This window comes from Chamaea fasciata, unplaced genomic scaffold (genome assembly GCF_029207755.1).
Source record: "Chamaea fasciata isolate MVZ Bird 193981 ecotype frontalis unplaced genomic scaffold, bChaFas1.0.hap1 SCAF_2, whole genome shotgun sequence".
NCBI lineage: Eukaryota > Metazoa > Chordata > Aves > Passeriformes > Sylviidae > Chamaea > Chamaea fasciata.
In genome coordinates, this window is record NW_027094087.1 from 48,857,250 (window position 1) to 48,879,679 (window position 22,430).

Sequence of the window (22,430 nt, forward strand, 5' to 3'; positions counted from 1 at the left end):
GTACCTTAACTGAAAGTTAAGAATTCTAAAATTCTGTTTATCCTTGTTAAGGTATTTGGTAAGCTTTATTTATAAAAGTAATGGTTATTAAAAATAACAGGAAAACATTACTGTTTGGAATTACTAGAATTATAAGAAAGAGTGAAAAAAACCCCTGCTGTGGGATGATTACCAGCAGTGATAATTCTATTTGCAAATATTTCAGTTCCCTGTGATATGGCATATTTAAAAAATCCCATCAACCACAAAAATCCACATAAAGAGATCCATTGGTATAACTCTGCAAATAACTGAAACCAAACAATTCTTAGCCTAATTCAAGGATTTCAGCTAGTTTCTCCAGTTACATACTTCAAACAAGTGCATTTTGAAATGCAGGATACTTAACAGTAGCAATTATAAGCAAAATCTTGCTAGCAAAATGCAGTATAATGGAGAGTTGCAAGATTTGCAGGTTTAGAAAAATCTCTAGATATTCTTGAGAAGGAAGCTTCATATGCACCTGGGGTATTTCCAAACATGCCAGGATAAAAGCCGGAAGGATCATAGTTTGTATTTTAGCACTTTGTCTTAATGCAACGCTTGAGAAACTTTAAAAAGTGGCAAGTTCTCCCAATTGCTCTCCAATCCTGCTCACCTCTGTATAGTCCCAATGTGACATTGCCACCAGTAAAAAAACCAGAACCCCAGAACAGTTACAAAGGGAATTGGGCTAGACAACTCTGAGAGGGAAAATGTGCATAAACTGATCAAGTCACAGTTTAGCCCTGATGGGAAAACCCTGCTTTGACAGTGTAGAAACTAGCCTGGTTGCAACCCACCCAACATATATTTGAATTTAAAATGCCAAAATGATAGCAATTTCATATCTTACATGATAAGTGATTTTCATTTAATTGATATTTGTCAATGCATCAGACTTGAATTACTTTTCAAAGACAGCTTAATTTTGACAACTTTCCTCTGGGGAAAATACCTTTACCTGCCAGTTAGGCTATCCAAGCTCCTTAGTAGCCCACCTAGCAAGCTGCTGGAGGCTCCTGACACATCACACCCAGGGTAAAAAATTATTTGCTGTTATGGAGAATTTTGAATCTTTAGGGAGTTTTTTCTGAACTGAAGTAACCCCAAATTTAAAAATAATTAGTTCCTTTGCAAAATGGAATGCTTTTATTTGTCATGCTATACCTAGGGGGTTGGAGTTTTTTGATATATACTGCCAATTTTAAATTGGATGCATAAACCAAATTTTCCTTCTCAAATTTGTACAGTTTTCAACCTCATACTTGCTAGTCTTACAGATTCATTTTAATTTGCATTAGAATTAAATGCTGTGTGTTCCAAGGTGCATGTGTGAGCACTACTTAGCATTTCCAGCCATTTGAACAAAATTTCCAAATAAGAAAAAAAGCACCCATCAAAAAGGTCTAGGTTTTTTTTCTGGTTTTTTTTTTTTGTTTGTGTTTTTTTTTTTTTTTTTTTTTTTTTTTTGTTTTGTTTTGTTTTGTTTTGTTTTATAATTTTACATTAGGTATCTTTATCCTGTTTAATGCAACTTAAACTCATCTTCTTAGGAACGTTTTAGAAAACTGGAAACATTGCACACAGGAGAAGATGATCGGAGATAACTGTGAATGTATACATTCCAATTTATAGCAATTCTTACTATTTTAGAGTTTGCTGTTATTTTTTGTTTGTATTCATGGTAAATTCTTTTACTTGAAGAAGTGGAAATTTTACAGTTTGCTGTCTGTCATTCACATGAAAAATGCAGGCTTTATCATGTCTGAAAATTTTCGTTTCAAAAGCATTTTCTGAAACTTCTATAATTTGTTTTCGCCTTTATTTCAGAAAGACCTGAGTTCGTCTCTGCTTGCTTGGAATACGGGGGGTTTCCCACTAAGGCTTTTTAATCCCATTTCTCTCTTTCAATTTTTTTTTTTTAATTTTTTTTAACCTCAGTGGCAATATGTTTTCCCCAAGACAAGGCTTGGACAATTCAAGACAGCTTGTGATCTGTACACAAAACACAAAACAGAGGAGTATCTTGATAGCCTCCTTGCATTGGAAATGCATCATAGAATTGCAACTTTTATTTAAAAAAACCCCAGGGTCTTTGGAATGTTTCTGTGCTCCAGGGGTAATCTTTCTTAGTTTAATCATCCTTTATCTCACAAACATGATAATTTTCCATATATCACCTGTTATTTGTAATACCTTGGGAACATCTACAGCACAGCAGATAAAAGTACAGTTTGAGGTGAAGTCTTGGAGTCTAGATCCTTAGTTGCACAAATACTCGGTACTCCACTTTTTCTCAGTTAAGGCACCTATCTTGGCATGGTAATACAAGGCAGCCTGTATATTTCTTTCTTCTAGTTACTGGCTTTGTGTACGTTTCTCTTGATCTTGATATGTGATGTACATCGTAAAGAACAAAATACATACAAGTTGAAGTGTTCTGTTCTGTTGTTTCTTGGCAGGTTTAGCAGCTTTTTTTACATTTTAATTTGAGTAGATCAGACCCCAGACTAACTGCCAAGGCTTTTGCCACAGTGAGAAGTTCTCATTATGTAAATACTGAAATGTCAACATTATACTGCTTGAATAGAAACAATAAATAGTAACTGCAAACCTTACAGTAGTTTATCTACTATATCGCTAATTGCTTCATCACAAAGATTACATTAAAGCCAAACAAAATTTCTGTGCACATACATTAAAAATGAGCTGTTAAATCTGTGATGGTAAAACATTACCTATTCTAGACCTGATCTTTGAATCTTTGATTGATAGTCGAAGTGGCAAAGAATTTCAGAATCCATAGAAAGCACACATAAAGAGAGCCCAGTAATACAACAGAAAAGATTGGTGAGATTTTACTGAAGTTAATTTCTGGAAAAAAAATATTTCAAATGCAGACATAGACTTCAATGTCCTGTCTGATTTATTTCAGGAGAACTCCAAGCTAATTCAGAGGAGATTTCACTTCTCTGCACTGCAGAAGTCTTAGCTCTGAGATAATTCAAAACTGGGCAAGAGTTTTACAAGAGCATCAGTTTGAACAAAAGCTTGGATAAAAAGAACAATCTGTTTCCATTTTTATTACAATTTGAAATACTCCATACTTGGAGAGATTGTTAAGGAAAGGCTCGAGGCTGATGTCACTTTCCTATAGAAAGTAACCACACAAGAATGTTGTAAAATGAAATCTCAGATCCATCAACTCTCAATGAAGTTCATGACACTTAAAAATTTTTTATATTTCTCTGATTTGAGCTCAGGCATGGATCTCAGTTTTTACACAGATTTTTGGTTGTATGGTAGCTTGTGATGTGGCAGTACCAAAATGGTTATAGATCTCTTAGCATGTCAGATTACATCAGTTGGGGTCCCATGGCATTACCAAAGAAATATGTCTGTTAAAATACCAAGCTAACATTGCTTCATTAAAATTTCACACAAAGAGGAACAGAGGGGTCCTAGCTCTATCACTAGAGTCTAATTTTCATTAACTGGGCATGTGTTACCTAGGAAGCAGTTTGAAAAGCACCTAAATGCCTTATAGGAAGTGCCACGATCTTTCAGTGGGACTTGAATGTACAAAGAAATTTGTAACTAATTTTTCTTACTCCATCCAAGAATTTTACATATTACAAAATATACTTTGAAAGGTTGTTGATTCAGTAATATTCTGTTTCTTTCTGGTTTTTTGATTTTTTTTTTCTCTGCTATATTGTTCTATTGGCTGACTTGAAAAGCATACCAAATCCTTGCTTGTCAGCCAAAAAAACTTTAAAATGCAACCCAACCTGGTCCCCTCAACCTTTGTGCAAGTTTCCAATCTCATAAGTTCTGCTTACTGCCCATCCCACAGTATATCCAGTGTCTCCATCTGTTTCTCAAAGAAATATCTTAATTTCAATGATAAGCAGATTAACAGATTTCTACATGTTTCTTCTGGTTCCCTGCACCTAAGACTCAGTCTGTAATTCTCACAGGTGCCTGTTCCCATGCTCTGACAGAGGAATGTTGTACATCACAGCCTGCACTTGGACAGGGCATATTTCCTGTTGACTTTTTCTCCCCTTCTGTAGAGATACATGAAACATTTGAATGGGCTGACATTGCACAGGTTCCAAATATTTTCAGATACTTTTAAAGAAGAATCTTGTATACCTCTTTTATTTATGGTCTCAGTACAACCATAAACACATAATCTTCTTTTATGTTTTCTGACAAGACCAGAAATAATATTGCTCTCTCCTGAGGGGGCCTTATGAATCTAAAATATTCAAATACACAACAATTGAAGTAGTCAATATTTGACAAAAAACATAACTCAAGTTTCAAGTAATGACTAATTTCCCCCTTTGGTATAATACATCTATTGTGTTAACTATTTAGTCTTCTGAAGCTTTACAGATAAATAAAAACAATAACAATAAATATAAACAATAAACAGTGCACTAATGGTCTTGAACATGCTAAAGCAGGAGTTCCCAAAATGCTGTTTGGGAGGTCTTGTGCTGATGTGTGTTCATGGGGCCATGATGAAGCTGTTCAACAAAATTTGCTGGCAGTGCAGTTTCTTCTCAGTAGGAGAGCTTTAAAGTTCTACACATTAACCTGAACAGCCCAAGGGTTTCACACTGTGCAAGTATCTCAGTAATCTCACCTTCTACAATATATGTAATATATAAAAATATGTACATAACCTAATGCAACACCAAGTTGAAATGGAATTTGTAAATTTTCTAAAGGAAATTTGAAAGTCAAGATGAGTTGTCCTTTTGACTAATTATCCAATTTTCTTCATTAGTTTATCCTGAAATTTTAATTTTCTCTGAATCTCACTATGTCAGTCATATATACCATATACTACACATTTTTAGAGTGATGGCATTCTGCAAACTGCAGAAGAATCAACTGCAATGCAGCCCTCAGAATTTTTTGAGTGTTAGTCACCCCATCACATGAAGATTTGTTTATCAGCTTTGCTTTTGATAAAGAACAGGTTGTGTCCCCTCATATTACACCTTTCCCCCAGGAGGATTTTGGCAGAGCCTAAGCTGAAAGGGATTGCTCAGAATAGTCTGTGGGATGTATTCCACAAAAAACACAGTGCATCCTTTCTCCAACCTCAACCCCATAGCCACTGATGCCTGCCAAAGATGATCTTGTCATTTAAAATAGGTGTATTTGCTAATGGCAAGCAGTGTATCTTTTCTAGTGCCATATACACTTTTATTTCTAAAATTCTATATTAATCAACAATGAGCGATGGATGTTTATTAAAACATTCAAGCATCATGCAAGTATGCTGAAGAGATAAAGGGCAGTAATTTTGATAGTATCTACATGTTTTTCTACACGATTTCAATATACCAGTTCTTTTCAGTATGATCTTTAAGCATATCCTTAAATTATGATTCTTCTTATAAATTTACTGTTATTTTCCTAAGTTCTTATAATTTCTCAGTAGAAACAGACATGTAGCTAACATCCACAACAAGCAGGACACAAAAAATGTCACGTTGTAATGGGAAATGGTTACACTATTAGGAATACTGAGGTTACAGAAAAAAGTACTCAATGCAAAATGCTATATTCACCATTAGTCCTTCAAATTTGTGAAGCTAATAAAAAATCCTTTTGTTAACTTAATAATTAAAGTCCCTAAGCCAGCATTTATCCGACTCTTAATAATAAAGAGCAGATTGTGATTATTTATTGACTGATAACAATGCATCAGTGCTAAAGTAATCAGCAGTTCTCCAACTCCTTTTCCAAGCAGGCAGAAAACAAGCATAAACACTAAAAACCTTGCAAAGTTCGAATCACCATGTCTTTATCTATCAGCTCTCGAGAATGTGTCATTGAAATACAGAAAGTGCAAGTACAAGAGACACAGAAAGGAAATTAGAATGTATAAATCAGTGCATCACTCCTTTCTTAGACAAATAATTTCCCATTTTCCTCCCCTTGACTTCTTAGCCTGTTCTCCCTGGGTATTGTTATTTCAGTGCTCAGCTGTCCTACCTGGGTAGGCTTCCATGTCTGCAGAAGGTGACTCAAAGGAGATAATAACAACTGTATTATTCCTCATGAAGAAGTCATCACAAGTTTGAAAACATTCTTCTCCTCTAGCTTTGGAGACTCAGTTTCATAGGGTAAAATGAAGTACAAACTTCTGAAGTATGGGAGGAATGAAAGTAGGAATTTGTACTTCACTCTAATATGTTCTTCTCTAGTTTTTGCTCCTGTACAACTGAATTAGAGAAGGAGGAACTATTGCAGCACAGTTTTCAGATAGCTTGAATTCCACCTAAGTTCTACTGCCTCATTAATGAAAACAGAAAAGTACCTCTCAGAAAAGTGCTTTGGAGTGGCTAAGCAAGGCACTGAGCAGAGTGTAAGCCATCCAAGTATAATGGTAGGAAGCTTACTTCGGCAGGTCTCATACCTGATCACAGATATAGGCTTGACTGCTGCTCTGGTTTGATAATTTAAATTGAATGAACTCAATATAATCTGAATAACGAAAATTCACAGGATCACAGAGTCATCAAGGTTGGAAGATACCTTCAAGATCATCTAGTCCAACCAGCAACCCAGCACCACCGTAATCACCCCCAAACCATATCAAGTGCCACATCCAGATGTCTCTTGAACACTCCCAGAGATGGTGACTCCACTACCTCCCTGGACATCTTATTCCAGTGCTTAACCACTCTCTAGGTGAATTTTGTTTTTTTACTAATATCTAATCTGAACCTCTCCTAGCACAGTTTAGGGTCATTTCCTCTTGTCCTTTCATTTGAGACACGTCAGAAGAGACTGACCCTCACTGCAGCACACCCTCCTTTCAGGTGGTTGTAGAGAGTGATGAAGTCTCCCCCAAGCCTCCCCTTCTCCAGGCTAAACAACCCCAGCACCACCAGTTGCTTCTCATCAGACTTGTGCTCCAGAGCCTTCCCCAGCTTTGCTGCCCTTCTCTGGACACACTCCAGCCCCTCAATGTCCCTATAATGAGGGACCCAGAACTGAACACAGGATTTGAGGTGAGGCCTCACCAATGCCAAGTACAGGCAGACATTCACTACCCTGGTCCTGCTGGCAACACTATTCTTGATAAAGGCCAAGATTCCATTGGCCTTCTTGGTCACCTGAGCACACTGCCAGGTCAAATTCATTATCAAAGACTTAAAACTGTCTGATTACTTTCTCAGAAGATATGATTATTTGATTAAAATGTTTACAGGTCACACAGAAGAATACATTTATTTTCAGGAATCATAATTGACTTTAAGGACTATGGCTTTTGAATACATTTTCAGGGATTTATTTCCTCTATTTGTGACGGCAGAAACTGACAAGACAGACTGACAGATGTCATCAGCCTAGACTTCTGTACAGCCTTTGACACAGTCCCCCATGACATCTTTATCTCCAAACTGAAGTCAGACGGATTTGAAGGGTGGGGTATTTGGTTGATAAGGAATTGGCCGGATGAACACAGCCAGAGAATTGTGGTCAATGTCTCTGTGTCCAGGTGGAGGCCACTGACAAATGGTGTCCCTCAGGGCCCTGTCTTGGGATCTGTGCTCTTCAATATCTTCATCATTGACATTGACAGTGGGATGGAGTGCACACTCAGTGAGTTTTCAGATGGCACAAAGCTGAGCAGTGCAGTTGACACAACAGAAGGACAGGATGCCATCTAGAGGGACCTGGACAAACCTGAGAAGTGGCCCTACAAGAACCTCATGAGGTGCAACAAGTCCAACGGCAAGGGGCTACACCTGTTGGGGCTATCCCAGACATGAGCACAGCCTGGGAAAGGAACTCATTGAGAGCAGCCCTGCAGAGAAGAACTTGGGGGGTTCTGATGGAGGAAAAGCAGGACATGAGTCAGCAGTGTGTGCTCACAGCCCAGAAAGCCAACTACATCCTAGGCTGAATCAAGCAGACAAAATGAGGGACAGATGCTATGGAAGCTTCCATATTGTATTTCGGCAAATTATTCCAGCCTAAATCATGGGATTTAAGCTGATACAATGATTATCAAACTTTTCATTTGGCAATGATTGTGTAATGAAGGTAAAATGTACCTAACTGTAATACAAGGATGGAACAAGGAAATTAAGGACAGTAAGTGAATAATCAGGTAAAGACAAACTGATAATCCAGTTTCTTTCCCAGTAAATGACTGTTTCCTGAAATAATTTCCAGAGTTCAGTTGCCTTAGCTTTAAATGTCAAAAACAATGGAGCTTTCACAAACCTCCTTTAGAATACTGCAGTTTTCCTTGAAGATTTATTGATGGTGAAAGGTGATGGCACAGCTCACCCACTAACACAATACAGAGCTGCACACAGAGGCTGTCTCTGACATGTACTGACCACTCCCATGCCTGTGCAGCCTCCTCCAAAAGTCTTTGAACTTACAGTCTGAAGGCCAAATCCTGACAAAGATATTCATTGTGAATACTACCTTAATTACCTAAATTATCTGCTTCGGTCATCTTCTCTCCCAGGGAGTGGCATCTCACTCTTTCTTTGACCCAGCTGAACACAGTAACATTCAATGCAAATATTAGTCCATCATTATGATGCTTTAAACAAACAAGCAGGTTTGGTTTAGATCTTCCTAAATGCGTTGAAAAACGCATCATGTAAATATGAGTGCAGACAGGGAGGCTGCAGAGGGGCTGCTGGAGCACCTCGCATGTCCTAATGGTTACTCTAAGCAGTTCCTTTCCAGCATGTGGCCTTCCCGACTTAGCCCCTTGTCTCTCATGGGAGAGAGAAACAATAGAGGAAGCTGTGACAACTCTTTTATGTGCCCTAAGTAATGTCAACACCAACAGAAACCTTTTTGGCTGTTCCAATTGCCAGTATGGGCTGCCCAAAGAAACCATTTGAAATAGGCCCAGAAAGGACTTTCAGTTTGCTGCCGTGTTGGTAGGACTATGCTTGTCTCTTTGCAGCAGCCAACAATATTAGTAGGATTTTGATACAGTCCCCAGGGTGAGGGAAGATCCATGAAAATTCCCACTGTCAAGGGTATGATTTCATAATACTTTCTTATTGCCTAATATCTGCCTAAAATAACTTCAATTATTTACTTGCCTGAAATATTACTTATGAAAGTAACACATACTGTTTTCAGGCTATGTAAGGAGAGGATAAGATTACTGATGGAAATTTGAATAGTAGTTCTTGGTTAAATATGGTCTTTCAGCTGTGTTCTGCTCAGTATAGTTTGAAGAAGTGACAATCTAGAAAAATGTTACATTTCAGAAGCTATTCTGAATAATTTATTGCCTCTGCATACAGAGCTGGCTGCATGCACAAACACCAGATCAAGCATGATATGGAGACTTAAGTTAAACAAGGAAGGAAAAATGGCTGAAGGTGCCACTTCAGAGCTGCAAAAGAATCTCTGGACAGAACTAAGCAAATAATCATAGAATTATTTAGGTTGGAAAGAACCTCTAAGAACATTTAGTCCAACCATTAGCCTAAGTATTTGGGCAGAATTATGTTGGACATTTAATGTACTGCTGATTATAGACTCCTGACAAAGAAAAACAGATTACCAAATTTAGATTTTATGAGAAAGCACAGGAAATATATGTGGAACTGCTGTGAGGGTGGAAACTCGGGGACCATGCTGAATTCATAAATTGAACAAAAGTATCATTTATCTTGTACCACTCAGAAGAGGCAGAAGCTGTATGCCTTTAGAAAAAGAAAGCATTTTTTAAAGGGCATCATTTTATGAATTGTTTTCAGCAGTTTCTTGCACTTGACATACAGTAGGCAGCATACCAAGTTGAATTTTTTCCGTCTTCCCTCTACTTGTTTATTGCTCAGTGCACTTGAAGATTTGTCTCTGCTTATTAATTAGAATGAAACAAGAAGTTCAAGGGTTGTCACCTAAATGCATGTAACCACTATTTAAGAGGAGATTGGGACACTGACTCTGCTTGTGGTGACTGCCTGCAAGGGCCAGGGCTTCTGTCTTGAAGAAGGTGAAAGCTTTTCCTCCTTTCTAGAACTCAAATAGGTTTTCAGTCAGTAACAGGTACGTCTGGCTAAGAATGCCCCTGCAGGATAGATCCTAAACCCAGTTTCACTGTGAACTCCAGTAGCAAGGATCTAGCCAGGATCTTGTGCAGGGTGCTGTGTATGACTGTCTATATCTGTATGGCTGAAGTAATCTGTTTATTATATGGTTTTTAAGGTTTGGCAGTAATGGTTGTTCTTGTCAGCATTTTTACCCCATGCTGTCTTTATTTAGTTAGTTTCTTTCCACTAGAAAGACATTTCTCCCTGACACCATTTCTAAACAATAGAAATAAGTAACCTGACAGTGAGATACATTTGCTTCAACTAGAGTCATGGGGGGAGATTTCAGTCTGCATAGTAATCCATGACTGCTGCTAGACTTTGAGAGACAAGATAATTTTTTTAAAAATTCTTGGAGGCTTTTCTAGAACAATGCATACCTATTTACATAGAAAAAAAAATCAAAACCAGGACTGCATCATTGCGTCCAGTTTTTGAAATGTTTTGACACATTTACTGAGATTTAGTAGGTAATTTCACATGCTTGTCTGGCAATTTATAATCCATTATTTTGCACCACAAGCTGCATCCTTGAGTTTATTTTATGGCATAGACATAAAGTAAACTAAATGACAACATCTCCTGGCCTCTCCCTTTTATCTGTGGGAATGACCTTCAGTAAAGAAAATCCAAAGGATGTTGTGCATCCATTTTGAGAGATATTATTTTCATTAATGTGAATGCTTCTAAGTAAATGAGGCTTAGGTTAGAAGAACAATGCAATTACTTAATAAACTATGTGTCATGAGAATCAGGGTCAGTATTGCATCAGAAGTTGCACTGTTTGGGAACCATCTTTGGGCCTTGGTCTTCTAATATTATCTGCTGAGAAAGATTTCTAAAAATCTGGCTTATTTCTTCATGTACTGATGGGTTTCTGTGGTGAAGTTGGGATATGTATGAAATACAGCACAAAACTCCCACTCAGTTAAGGGCATAATTAGTCACCCCAAACTGGAGATAGATTAGTACTAAAGGAGAGAAGCAATTAAGTATTCTATATCATAGTTTTGACGTAAATATGGACACTGTAGTCCAAATTCTACTTCCCTTCATTTAATCAGAAATCAATGAAACAGCTCTGTGTTATAAACACCAGAAGTAAAAGGAGAACTGCAGACAGAGTAAAATAAAACACACAGGGTAAAAGACTACAGCCTGATTTTCAAGGCCTAGAGAAGATTTATATGGAAAATAACTTTTAAAAGCTGGAGGAAGGAGAAGAGAGAGGAAGGAAAGGTATGCCTGGCCTGCAGGTTAAGATCAATTTATGCTGCAAGGTCAGGAACATTGGAATTCTAAGGGTTTGTTTTTGCCCATTGTTTGGAGTTACTTCATATTTTTGTACTAGAACTGAACTTCTCCAATGATAAATGTGTTTAGCTCCAGTCATTGGTTTGTCACCAATTGCAAGCAGGGGGAAACTGTGCTTATTGCCCAGACTAGTGACAATTCAGCTGGGAGGCTTCTGTTCCACCAGTTCCAATAAACAAAGTTAATTTACTCAAATTTTTTTTTTTTTATGGAAAGGGTAAATATATTTGGATGATTTTTATTACACAGGGTTTTGCTATTTTGTCCTGAAATTCTGTTTTCATTTTGGCCACTGGTCTATAGAACATCATTATATGTAATGGCACAGATAGAAAAAACCCCACAAAAACCAAACCAACCAACCAACCAAAAAAATTATTATATACCAGTCTTAACTTGTCCTCTACATTGTTTTAATGAAATAATAGTACAAAAAACAGTTATTAAGTGGAAACAGTGCTGTGGGTTTGGTGGCTCAGTGCTACAGTGCCACCACACTAAAAGCTCATTTTTCAGCATAAAGAAATATACTCTGCTCTAAGACTAAACGTGAGTTCTATCCCTTTGGAAGAGTCCTTGGACTGTGTGCTGTACATGACATGATATATGATCTTGTAGGAATGTAGGAAATTGAGCCAATGTTCCCATTTATATAAAAAAGAAACCAGAAAACCAAAGTTTGAAGTTCAGGCAAATAGAAGTTTGGTCAATCATTTGTCAAGTGAAAAAAATCTAGCATACTTTTACTGAAGGTTTAGGTTCTTAATTTTGTAATTCACAATAATTATCACCCTATAACAATTTACACAACTCCTTTTCCTCCTGTAACCAACCCTAAATGACACCGCTTCTTTGAAACACACTTGAAACTAAAGAATAGCTTGTATTACCTCCAATTCCACGTGTTTTTCTTCCTTGTCATGGTCCTTCAAGGCCTTTTTGGAATGATTATTGCCATCTTCTGAATGACAAATGGGCTGAAATTTAGTAAGTTCACGTTTAGCTTGCTTTCTTTGAGAAACGTTACTCCTCTGAAGACCTTTGAAAAATCCCTCATACAGTGGCAGTTCTGTAAATGTATCATCAGCACCTCTGTTATCTGCTTCTTCCTCTTCAGAAGAAAAATCATCTGCTTCTCCTGCCTCACAAATATGGAGCTTAGGGTCAGCTTCATGTGATAAAAATTCGAAATCAGAAAATGTGATAGCACATGGTTTGTGTTTTATGACTCTGATCTCATAACTTGCTTCTGGTTTCTTGTCTGAATTTTTTCCTGTGAGGACTGGCCATTCTGTGTGCATGGGAAGGTCTAAAGGCTCTTCCTTTGACCTGTGCCTTGTAGAACAGGATAGTTCTTCACAAAGGTGCTTTGTCTCGGGCTGGCTGGTGGCACTGGCATGCCCTGCAGCCATGCCAAGTTGTAAGGATGTTTCATTGTGGTCCAATAAGGATGACACAGACAGCAAGCTCAGCTCAGGTTCCAGTAATGCATTCTGAAATTCATATGGACTCATCTGATTTTCTGTCTTTCTTTGGTATTCTCCATACTTGGCTTCCTTTGGAGTTCCCAGGCACTTGGCAGATGTGAGATGTGAGCCCTGTTCTTCTTCATAGATGTTAGTTTCCATTCCAGTGGGTTTCATCCATCAGAGATCAAAATTGCTTCATTCTTGCTTTTCTTAAGAAACATAAATCTACATATGTAGCCAAGAAATATATTTCTAGTTTTCCAAAACCATGATCACACAGTCATTATTAATGCTAGGATTCTCATACAAAACATCTGAATCCTTTCAGCTCCTGAAAAAAAAAAAAAAAGACAACGTTTGCAATGGAGTGCATTGGCAAAAATAACCCTGAAACATGAAATGTCTCTATCAAATTTACCTCAGATTTACCTGTGCCTCTTCAAAAATATTTCATGCATGCAGATTAAATGAACTTAAAACATGAGAATTTTGACTTGTTTTGCTTAGAGACTGGGAAGGAATTGGCAAATGCAGAAATGTTTTCTTAATTAATGACTCTAAGTTGATTATTAACACAACAGTTCAAAATAATTTAAAGTGATGTTAGACATATGCTTGTTATCTAAAAATGTGTCTGTTCACTGTATTTTCATTGTCTGTTAAATCACTGACAACTTTTACCCTGCTCTGATAAAGCTACTAAAATGCCATAGGGAAAACTAAGGAACAAAACATAGGGAAATGTCATAGGCAAAATAGACAGAAAAGAAGATGTCAGTACAGGTATGATTTTCTCTGTGTTGAATTCAGTGAACTGCCAGTGCAGTGCAGAACCTGCCCATTTCCAATAGATTTGAAAAGGAAAAGGAGGAGGCTAAAAATAACACTACATTGTAGTACTACATTGGAGTTGGCCTTGTCTGATTTAAAAGACCTAACGTCCATGCTCACATCCAGGCAGTGCACCTCCAATGCACTGGGAGAAGGGAGCAGCTGAAGAACTGATCTTGCATCACTGAATAACTTCCATTCACCCATATATGTCATTTACTTCTTGTGACAGATAGAATATTGATAGTATTTATTTTAATGACTGTTTCAGTACTCCATCTGTGAGAGAGCAAAGCAGAACAGAAGCTTTTCAAAATAAAAAGAGAAGATTAAGCCTTTGATGTATGTGGCAAACCTGTCAGTGATAAGGAAGATGTGTCAGAAGGCAGCACTGTGACTGTCAAAGTGGGAAGCAAGCAAAGTAAGATACTGGCATGTGATGTGCCTGTCACTGCATGTGCCCTAAACTGAGCAATGCACAACAGCTAGGCATATTTTAGTGCTGGTTAGTGTATATTTTACTGTTACACGCGTACCTTTGGTAATAGAATACTGTTACACATCCAGAAAATTTGGATTTATTGTATTACCTTCGTCATTTGAACTGCAGCTGTAATAGATGTGAGCATGGAGGTACACAGTGTTTATGTATATCTCCTCTCAGCTATTGATAGCTATTTAAACATCAGACATTATTGTAAACTGTCTAACCTCCTGCTGGAGCAAGTGGAGAGGGAAAAATGCTTCCAGAAGGAAAATGCTCTCACTTATCTTGTTTACCTGTTTTGATGTGGGAGAAGTCTCCCTCCTGGCTTGACTGCCTAATACAAAACTATAGAGGATGTCTAGACAAAAAGCTTACACCAAGTCATCCAGCCTTTAGAGGGACGAATAATGCCAAGAAGAATTTCAGCCCGTTTCTGTAGTACACAGACAGATTACATTATCTATGCATGAATGAGAAACCTGCTTCTGAAGGTGAAGGCCTCATTTTGAGGCCTCATCCGAATGAAGGCCTCATTTTCTCAGGTGCTTCAGGCTAGTCATCAACACAGAACTGACTTCACTTCCAGAAGTGGAAGAACTAATTGAGAACAATGTCTTTGAAAAAGGAAACACATTCCCACATTTAGATGGAGTGATTGGAATAACTAACTTTTCTCAGAATATCTTGTACATTGTGGGCACAGTGAAAAAGCATTTTGCCATTTCAGGTGATATTTATCTGTGAGCCAACACAATGAGCCATCACCTTTGCTTCTGAGTCCCTGACACCCAGCACCCTGGAAGAAGCTGTGCTCCCACCACACAGAGCCAGCTGTAAGCCAAAAAGTTCTGCCTGCTCTAGCAGAATTCCCAAAGGGCAGCAAAGAGCTTTGGCCTGGCTGCCCACGTCAGGTGAGCGGGTGGGTTGTGTTCACCAGCCATTGCTGCTGGTGGCTGTCCCATTCTTCATCTGATGGTAGTTCCAGAAGAAGTAGCAGTGCTCAGGTCTCCAGGTTTACTCCAGAGATTCTCTTTCCCCGTCTTCACCCCCTCCTATTGTCACTCTTTCTTCCCATCCTTGGCCCATTTCCTGGACCCTCTTTAGTATTGGTAATGCTGCCAAGAAGGATCTGCTGCAATGACATCTGCGGAATGACCTCTGTGTTCATAGTAACATCTTTGCTGTAATAAGCCAAACATTTAGCAAAAAAAAAATGCTGCAGAAGCAGTTACAGAAATTCCCGGGATCACAGGATGGGTTGGGTTAGAGGGGACCACAGGGGGTCATCTGGTCCAGCCTCCCTGCACAAGCAGGGCCATCCTGGAGCACATGGCACAGGATTGTGTCCAGACACTTCCTTGAATATCTCTGGTGAGGGAGAGATTCCACAACCTTCCTGGGCAATCTGTTCTAGTCACAGAGACTAGAACAATAGAGAATAATAAAGAAGTTATTACACAGTAAAGAAGTTCTTCGTCATATTTAGGTGGTACTTCCTGTGTATCAGTTTCTGCCTTGTACATCAAATTCTGCAGTAGACATGGACAGGATAAGTGAATTATATCTTTTTTATTTCTAGTACTTTAGGATGATGCTTTAGACTCCCAAACATAAATTATCATCAAAATACTGTATTTTGCATTATCTTTCTATATAACTCTATATTACTAGCATTTAAAATCAATACCCAACTTCTTTTAAAACTTTCCTAAGTTATTTCTCTCAAATGAGTTTTTGTTTTTACAGGATATGATGTAAAGCTGTATTTTTTACAATTTAATTGCAAAAATCATGATAGAGTTTTTCTGTTTACTGGATTTGCTTATTCTATTGTACCCTTTATTTTTCCTGGGATGAGACTGGAACAAATCAATGATGCAAAAGCAAACTGGTTTTGCGCAAGTATGGCAAGAAATCTCTGAGGAGGAAGTGGTGAGAAGAAAGAATGTCAGTTTATCCTTGTTCATCATTTTTACTCAATCTAGCAACATATCTTTTTGCTCAATCTAGCAATGACTATAAAAAACCCCCACACTTTTATGTATAATATTAAATTCCATATTTATAAAGAGTTACACATAGACATTTCTAGCTCCTAAAAAATGGAGCATTCTTGGCAAAGCAGAGAATATAGAAATCCTGCCCATAGCAAAAGTTGTCACTCAGAGTTCTCTGAACATTCAGAATTAAATCTGTACATGTCACAAAAGGCCTCTAAGACAGTCCTGCAAAAGAATGTAATTCTCACCACAATGATGAATGTATGCACATACAAGTTCTGAAAACTCGCAATCTTTCTGGAAAAGGTCTTCAGGGCTTTATAAACAGGGAGATTCCTTTTGTATGCATACATAATTCTAAATATATACTGTAGCATTAGCTTTACTGGTAGAAGCTAGTGTAGGTAAGGATGTGAAATAATGAAAGTATATGTTGGTTTTTCAACTAAAAAGGGAATGCAGGGCTACCAGAGGTATCTGTCCCACCAGAACTGACTCCAGGAAGCATTAGTAAGAGCAAAAACATTAAAAAGTAACATACAGGATTTTTTTTTTTTTTTGCTAAATGTGAAATGCAAATCTGAATGTAGCAACTTCAGCTGTTCACACATGTGAGTTTTAAACTTACAAATGGAATGTTATTTATTAATGAAAACTCCTTACAAATCAGCAGTAAATTAACACAGATTTGTGATATAGCTAGTGACATGCCATGTAAGGGAAGTTCTCGTATGGTCTGGCACATGCAAGTGTGTATGTGAAGCATCACGGATCAACTTCTGTGTATCACGCTCTACTGGCTAGATTCCCCTTTGCCTGAAATAAAATGATTATGATTTATTTCATGGTGTTACTCTAACAGCAAATCACCTAAAACAGCTTTCAAACGTGGTTTAAATTAGTGCATTTCAATACCCATTGTGTATTTTGGTGTTACAGAGCATGGGAATACATCTAACTTTTTCATTTAAATTCAAATTAAATCTGAAGTGACACAGTAAACCACCAAATCAAGTCCTGATCTGGAACAGTACACCACTCATCTAAAATAAAAAGTTTCTACCTCTCAGGCCCTAGTGCATTTTTTTGCCCTGTCACAATGACTTTGCTTAGTATTTTCTATTAACTTATGCAATATTCCCCTGAAAACTTAAGCAAACAAGGCAAAAGAATGTGAGAGACATAGACTAAAAGAAAATTAGGATTTTTTCCTGATGATAATTTTACCTGTTTCGCAAGGTAACCCCATATTTTTCAATTGTTAATTTCCATAAGCATAACAGCAGGAACTGCGTGAGTTGCCAAAAGATCCTCCAAGCATTGGGGCAGAAAAGAAAAAGAAGTGAGCAGATCCTTAACAAAAGACATTTCAGCTTCCTTGCTGCACAAGAACTCTGTCAACAGAAGTATGTGTGAGAATCCCTGGGGCGAAAACAGCCTTCTGCAAGCATTGGCTGAATTATTCACAGAAAAAGACAGGGAAAAAAAAGGAGAGGGGAAGGAAAAAAATTAAAAGAGAGAGTAAGAGCATACTTCATAGGAACACCAGGCACTTCTAAAAATACAGCATGACCTCATTCTTCACATTATGCCAGACCTTAACATCGTTCTTTGCTTTATCACCTGGAGCACCTGGAGTCAGGTTCCCACTGCTTGAGTTTGGATGCTGTCAGATTTTGAAAAGGTAGGCATGAAATGCCTTTTGTTGTAGTATAAAGCCAGTGTAAACGAGTACCAAAATTAGCTTCCACGTCACTTGCAAATTTTAATTATTTTTTGCCTATGTTTCATCAAGACCTACATTTACTGCCAAAGCTTTACAAATCTTTCCTTTTATATATATTAATAGAATAATAGCTTGCAGACAGACTTCTGCATATGCTGCAAAATGTAGCTGTAGTGAAAGTTACTGGACACATGGGCCTCTGAGTGTGATTATAAATCAGTTATTTGCAAATCCAGCCTGGAAAGGAGAAGGGTATGTTGTTAGTGGAAACACAGGGTGAGAAGTCTTTGAGATATAGTTAAATTTTGGAAGTTTTTTTCTGTATTGCTTTTGCACAGAGCAAACAGCAAAAATGGAAATTCAGAATACCCTTCTACTCGTTTAATGAATGTATTCACGTACTCAGGCTTGTAGCTGTAGATTATGTTTTTTACCTTGAGATATCCTTGAGGCACAGATACTTGGCACAGATGCTGCCACATCTACGTCCATCTTGGCTCATTTCAGCAAGTGAAGGAGGTGGCATTGAGATGCTGGTTTCTCTTTTACCTCAACCTCCTGATTGCCTTCACTGAAGTTAAGCAGTATTTTATCCAGCAAAAAATTTGGTATAGTTATGAATGAGTCAGTCAGCAAATGAAGCCACATCTTGAGGGAACCATTTGCCAGGAATTACTTTAATTTACATTAGTTATGTGAAAGTTTAGTGACAGGTTGTCTCAACTTAGAAGTGTTCAGTATCCCAGGACAGCTGCACTACCAGGTCTGTCTACTACCAGCTTTGCCATCACTGCCCCCACCTCCACTGTGTCAGAAGCTCAATCTTATTGTCAAGGAAAGTAAAATATCTTCTCATGCAATAGACTAAAATGATAAAGAGACACTTTGTTAATTTAATAGTGCTTACGTTTTTGTCTTAGGTGCAACTGTTGGTGGCAGATGTGCTGTTTTCCAAGCACCCTCTTAACAAACACAGCAATGTCAGCAATTTATTTACAGCTGGACCTACTTGCAGGAGGAAAGACTGCTATGAGAGGAATTGTTGACACATTTTGTGCTATTTGCTGAGCCTGAGGCTGAGTTTAATCCAGCAGAGGCACTAACATCCTGCCAGTATGCTGACTAAATTGTATTTCTGCCTAAACCAGCATTTCCAAAGGCACTGTCATTGTCACCTTAGGCCACGTGGTAATTGCAAATAAGGTGAGAAAATACTCTCTGCAATACAACTGTTGCCCTTTCTAAGAGCATAGATCCATGGGCAATGTTTAGTTCTAGTTAGTTTACATAAAGTGGGCCTTGATTTTGCAAATCTTTCTGTTCTGTGTAGCCCATGGTTATAATCCTGAGCAAAACCAAATGGCAGGAATGTGTGAGCAGCAGTACAGTATCTTCAAAGAATAACATCTGTCTTGCCTTCTGCCAATAGGCACCTTGTACCACTGCATTCAATGTGTTACTTTTGTATTCCCTGTTCTGCCTCACGTGCCTTGTTTTACACGTATGAAATGTACCATCCTGATGAGACATTGGCCAGAGGTTGTTTGACTACATGCTTTCAGAAGGCAGTTTTGAATGCTTTTAGATTACACTCTGAATCGCTTTAGAAGTTAAACCTGATGTAAAGATATTGCCCCAGAATACTCTGGCTTTGTTTTTATTTAGGCAGTGCAATCAATGCGGAACAGGAAGAGTAGCCAGCCATATGTGGACACTGTTCATAAACACAAGCTCCAAAATTAACCAACACCTGATAAATATTTTTAAAATAACATTGGAAAAATCACATAGGGAAGGAAAAGTCTGTGTCCCTTAGGCTGATGAGCTTCACATTGGTAAGATCCCAGGTTTTTATCTAAGCTGCCAGTCCACACCAAAGTCAGGAAACATCCTTTCTGCAAGCAAAGACATACAGCTATGAGCTGCTTCTCCTTCCTATTCTTTCAGCTTGTAAAGTGAATTCCATTATGTATGTTCATGGGATGCTCAATGGACTCTTTGGAAATTAATCTTCATTTGCACAAGTGGAAAGAAGCTGGAAGGACCAATTTTTTTTTCATGTTGGAGGATGTCTATGATAACATATAGTTACATAACACAGTTCTATTCATATCTTTTTATTTTTAAGCTCCTGAAAGAGAAATGAGGTAAGACAGCCACTTCTCACTCTACAAGTTAGGAAAATAACAAGCAGCTTGATTTTACGTTTGTTTTTTTTTTTTTTTTTTTTTTTTTTTTTTTTTTTTTTTTTCTGTTTAGGTCTTCTCTATTCAAAATCGTTTCTCAACAAAAAATTGTCTTTCACAGCCTACAGGTGTCTTCCAAAATTGTATATATCCCTCTAAAAAATCTCTGCTGAACCTGTGACACCAACTAGCAGCCAAAAGCAGTTATTTTGGCATTTCACAGGGTCAGAAACTGGTATGGTCTGGTTTTGTATGGTTCATAACTCCTTAAAATGAAAGAAATTTAGTTCTTTAAATTTATTTCCCTCTCTGAAAAACAAAAACATATCACTGTCTTTGGTGCCTTCATGAGAAAGTATCAGTTCATATTAATTTCAGTTATAACCATTATTATCCACAATCTGCATATAAGGAATTGGAAGCTTGCATCTGGTATGACCACACAGGCAGTAGAAGAGTTGTAAGCTAGAATCAAAATTTCTCCATCACTAAAGCATTGTCTTAATCCCTTTGCATCTTCCATCTGCCAAAAATGTTTTATTTACTAATCATCATGATTGAATTTACACAAAGAACATAAGAGACTGAGGCTTCATCAGGCATCATGACTGAAGAACAGCACTTGTTTTAATAGGATGAACTCTTCTTGCTAATATTGTTTATGGAAGAGAGTTGCATTTCATTCATTTTTCCCCTCAACTGTGTTCTCTTAAACAGGGATAAGCAAATAATCTTAAGTAACCCCCTGCAAACCTCCAAGCTTCTGATTTTCCCATAATCTATTAAATTCCCCCAACAGCTCCAACACCCTTCAGTAGCTCTTTAATGCAGTGCTTCTGCTTCAAGCTTCCTTTACACCAAGTTCAATTTCAAGTTCTGGTCCTGATCTTCAAAGTAATTTCAATGCCTTGACTCTTCAGCACCCTCTGTCCTTGCCACCTGTGGCCATGGCCAACACAAGGATGAAAGCCTGGTGCAGTGGAAGAGATACCCCAGCAGCCACCAGGAGCTACTACACTCATTCCAGGAGAAATCACATAAAATACATCTCAGATAGAAGTACAGAGAGAAAAATAACTCACAGGACACTGGTGTTTGGGATAAGAACTGTCTCAGCTGGTCTGAAACCAGCCAGACCCCCGTATCTTCTGAACCCTGCTGTCTTGGTTTAGATAGACAGGTATCTGCCAGGGAGGGTTGGAGTCTCCCTTAAAATGTAAGCCCCTCCCCCCCTTTTCCAAATTATCATAAATTTGCAATTAAAAGGCTGTCAGGCAAAGATTTTGGGAATAGGTATAGCAGTTCTTTACTAGGGATATTAAAAAATACAAATGTTGTAGTACAGAAGAATAAGCAAACAAACAAACAAGAAATCCTAGAAAACCCTGACAGAGTCAGAAATACAACCTGACACCCTGTTGGTCAGGGTGTTGGAAGCAGTCCAGAGTAAGCCCTCCTGGAGTGGCAGATGTGGTTCTGTTGGAGTAGAGATGGTCCCGTTGAAGAAAAAAGGGTCCAGTAATGGTGAGATGGGTCCGGTCTTCCTCCAGGGATCCGGTGGAAAAAGTGGATACCTAGGGGGACTGTGGCTCCTTTTTATCTAGGTTAAGATGGTTTGGCTCCTCCTCCCTGTGTGGAGCAGCTTACAATAGTGCAGTGTAATGTGTAAAGTCATTGATGAGCTCTTAATGGTCCATTAGCAGAAGACATTCCCATGGAAGTAGTGAAACAATGAAGAGAGATAAGTAGCACTCCACCATCTGATAAGTGACACTGACCCATTTGGGCAAAGATAAGCAATTCTGCTCCACCCAGATGGAATAGAATAATACGCTTTTTACAAAACCCATGACACCTGCCCAAACACATTAATCCTGCTTACAAGACCTGATTGTTTCTGATACCTAAGCCAGCTGGCTGAATACCTGAAAGAAAAAAAACAGGTAAATTCAACTGCCTAAACATAGGCTTCTAATGTCCTTTGAGGCATCCTAAACTAACCCACTTGGCCTTCAGCTGGCAGCTCAGAGAGGTGCGAATCTCCAACTCCTCTGACATACCTACTGTGTGGCTGTCATAGGACAGCAGGGCATCTCAGGGGCACTGCCTGGCACCCGCAGGTAGGCACTTGTTTAGGCAGATGAATTGTACTTTCAGATTCCTTAGTAGGCTATTCAAAGAATTTAACTTCAGGTGCCTAATTTTGACAACTAACTTAGGTTTCTTAGTTAAGAGCCTTAATGTCTCCTTTCCCTATACAAAAAACCTACATTCTTAATGT

General features: G+C 38.2%; 1 protein-coding gene across 5 annotated transcripts in view; it reads right to left on the minus strand.

The window, feature by feature from the left end:
- The window catches only part of STARD13 (StAR related lipid transfer domain containing 13), a 288,293-nt gene that overhangs the window by 229,281 nt on the left and 36,582 nt on the right, over nt 1–22,430 (minus strand). For 3 of the 5 annotated variants that reach the window (XM_066175991.1, XM_066175992.1, XM_066175997.1), the window contains exon 2: nt 12,341–13,250. In XM_066175991.1, coding sequence (XP_066032088.1) covers nt 12,341–13,093 — 753 coding nt within the window. In that variant the 5' untranslated portion in view covers nt 13,094–13,250. Of the gene's footprint in view, nt 1–6,042; nt 6,189–12,340; nt 13,251–22,430 lie in introns of those variants that run through there. The other 2 variants (XM_066175998.1, XM_066175993.1) reach the window with 1 other exon arrangement.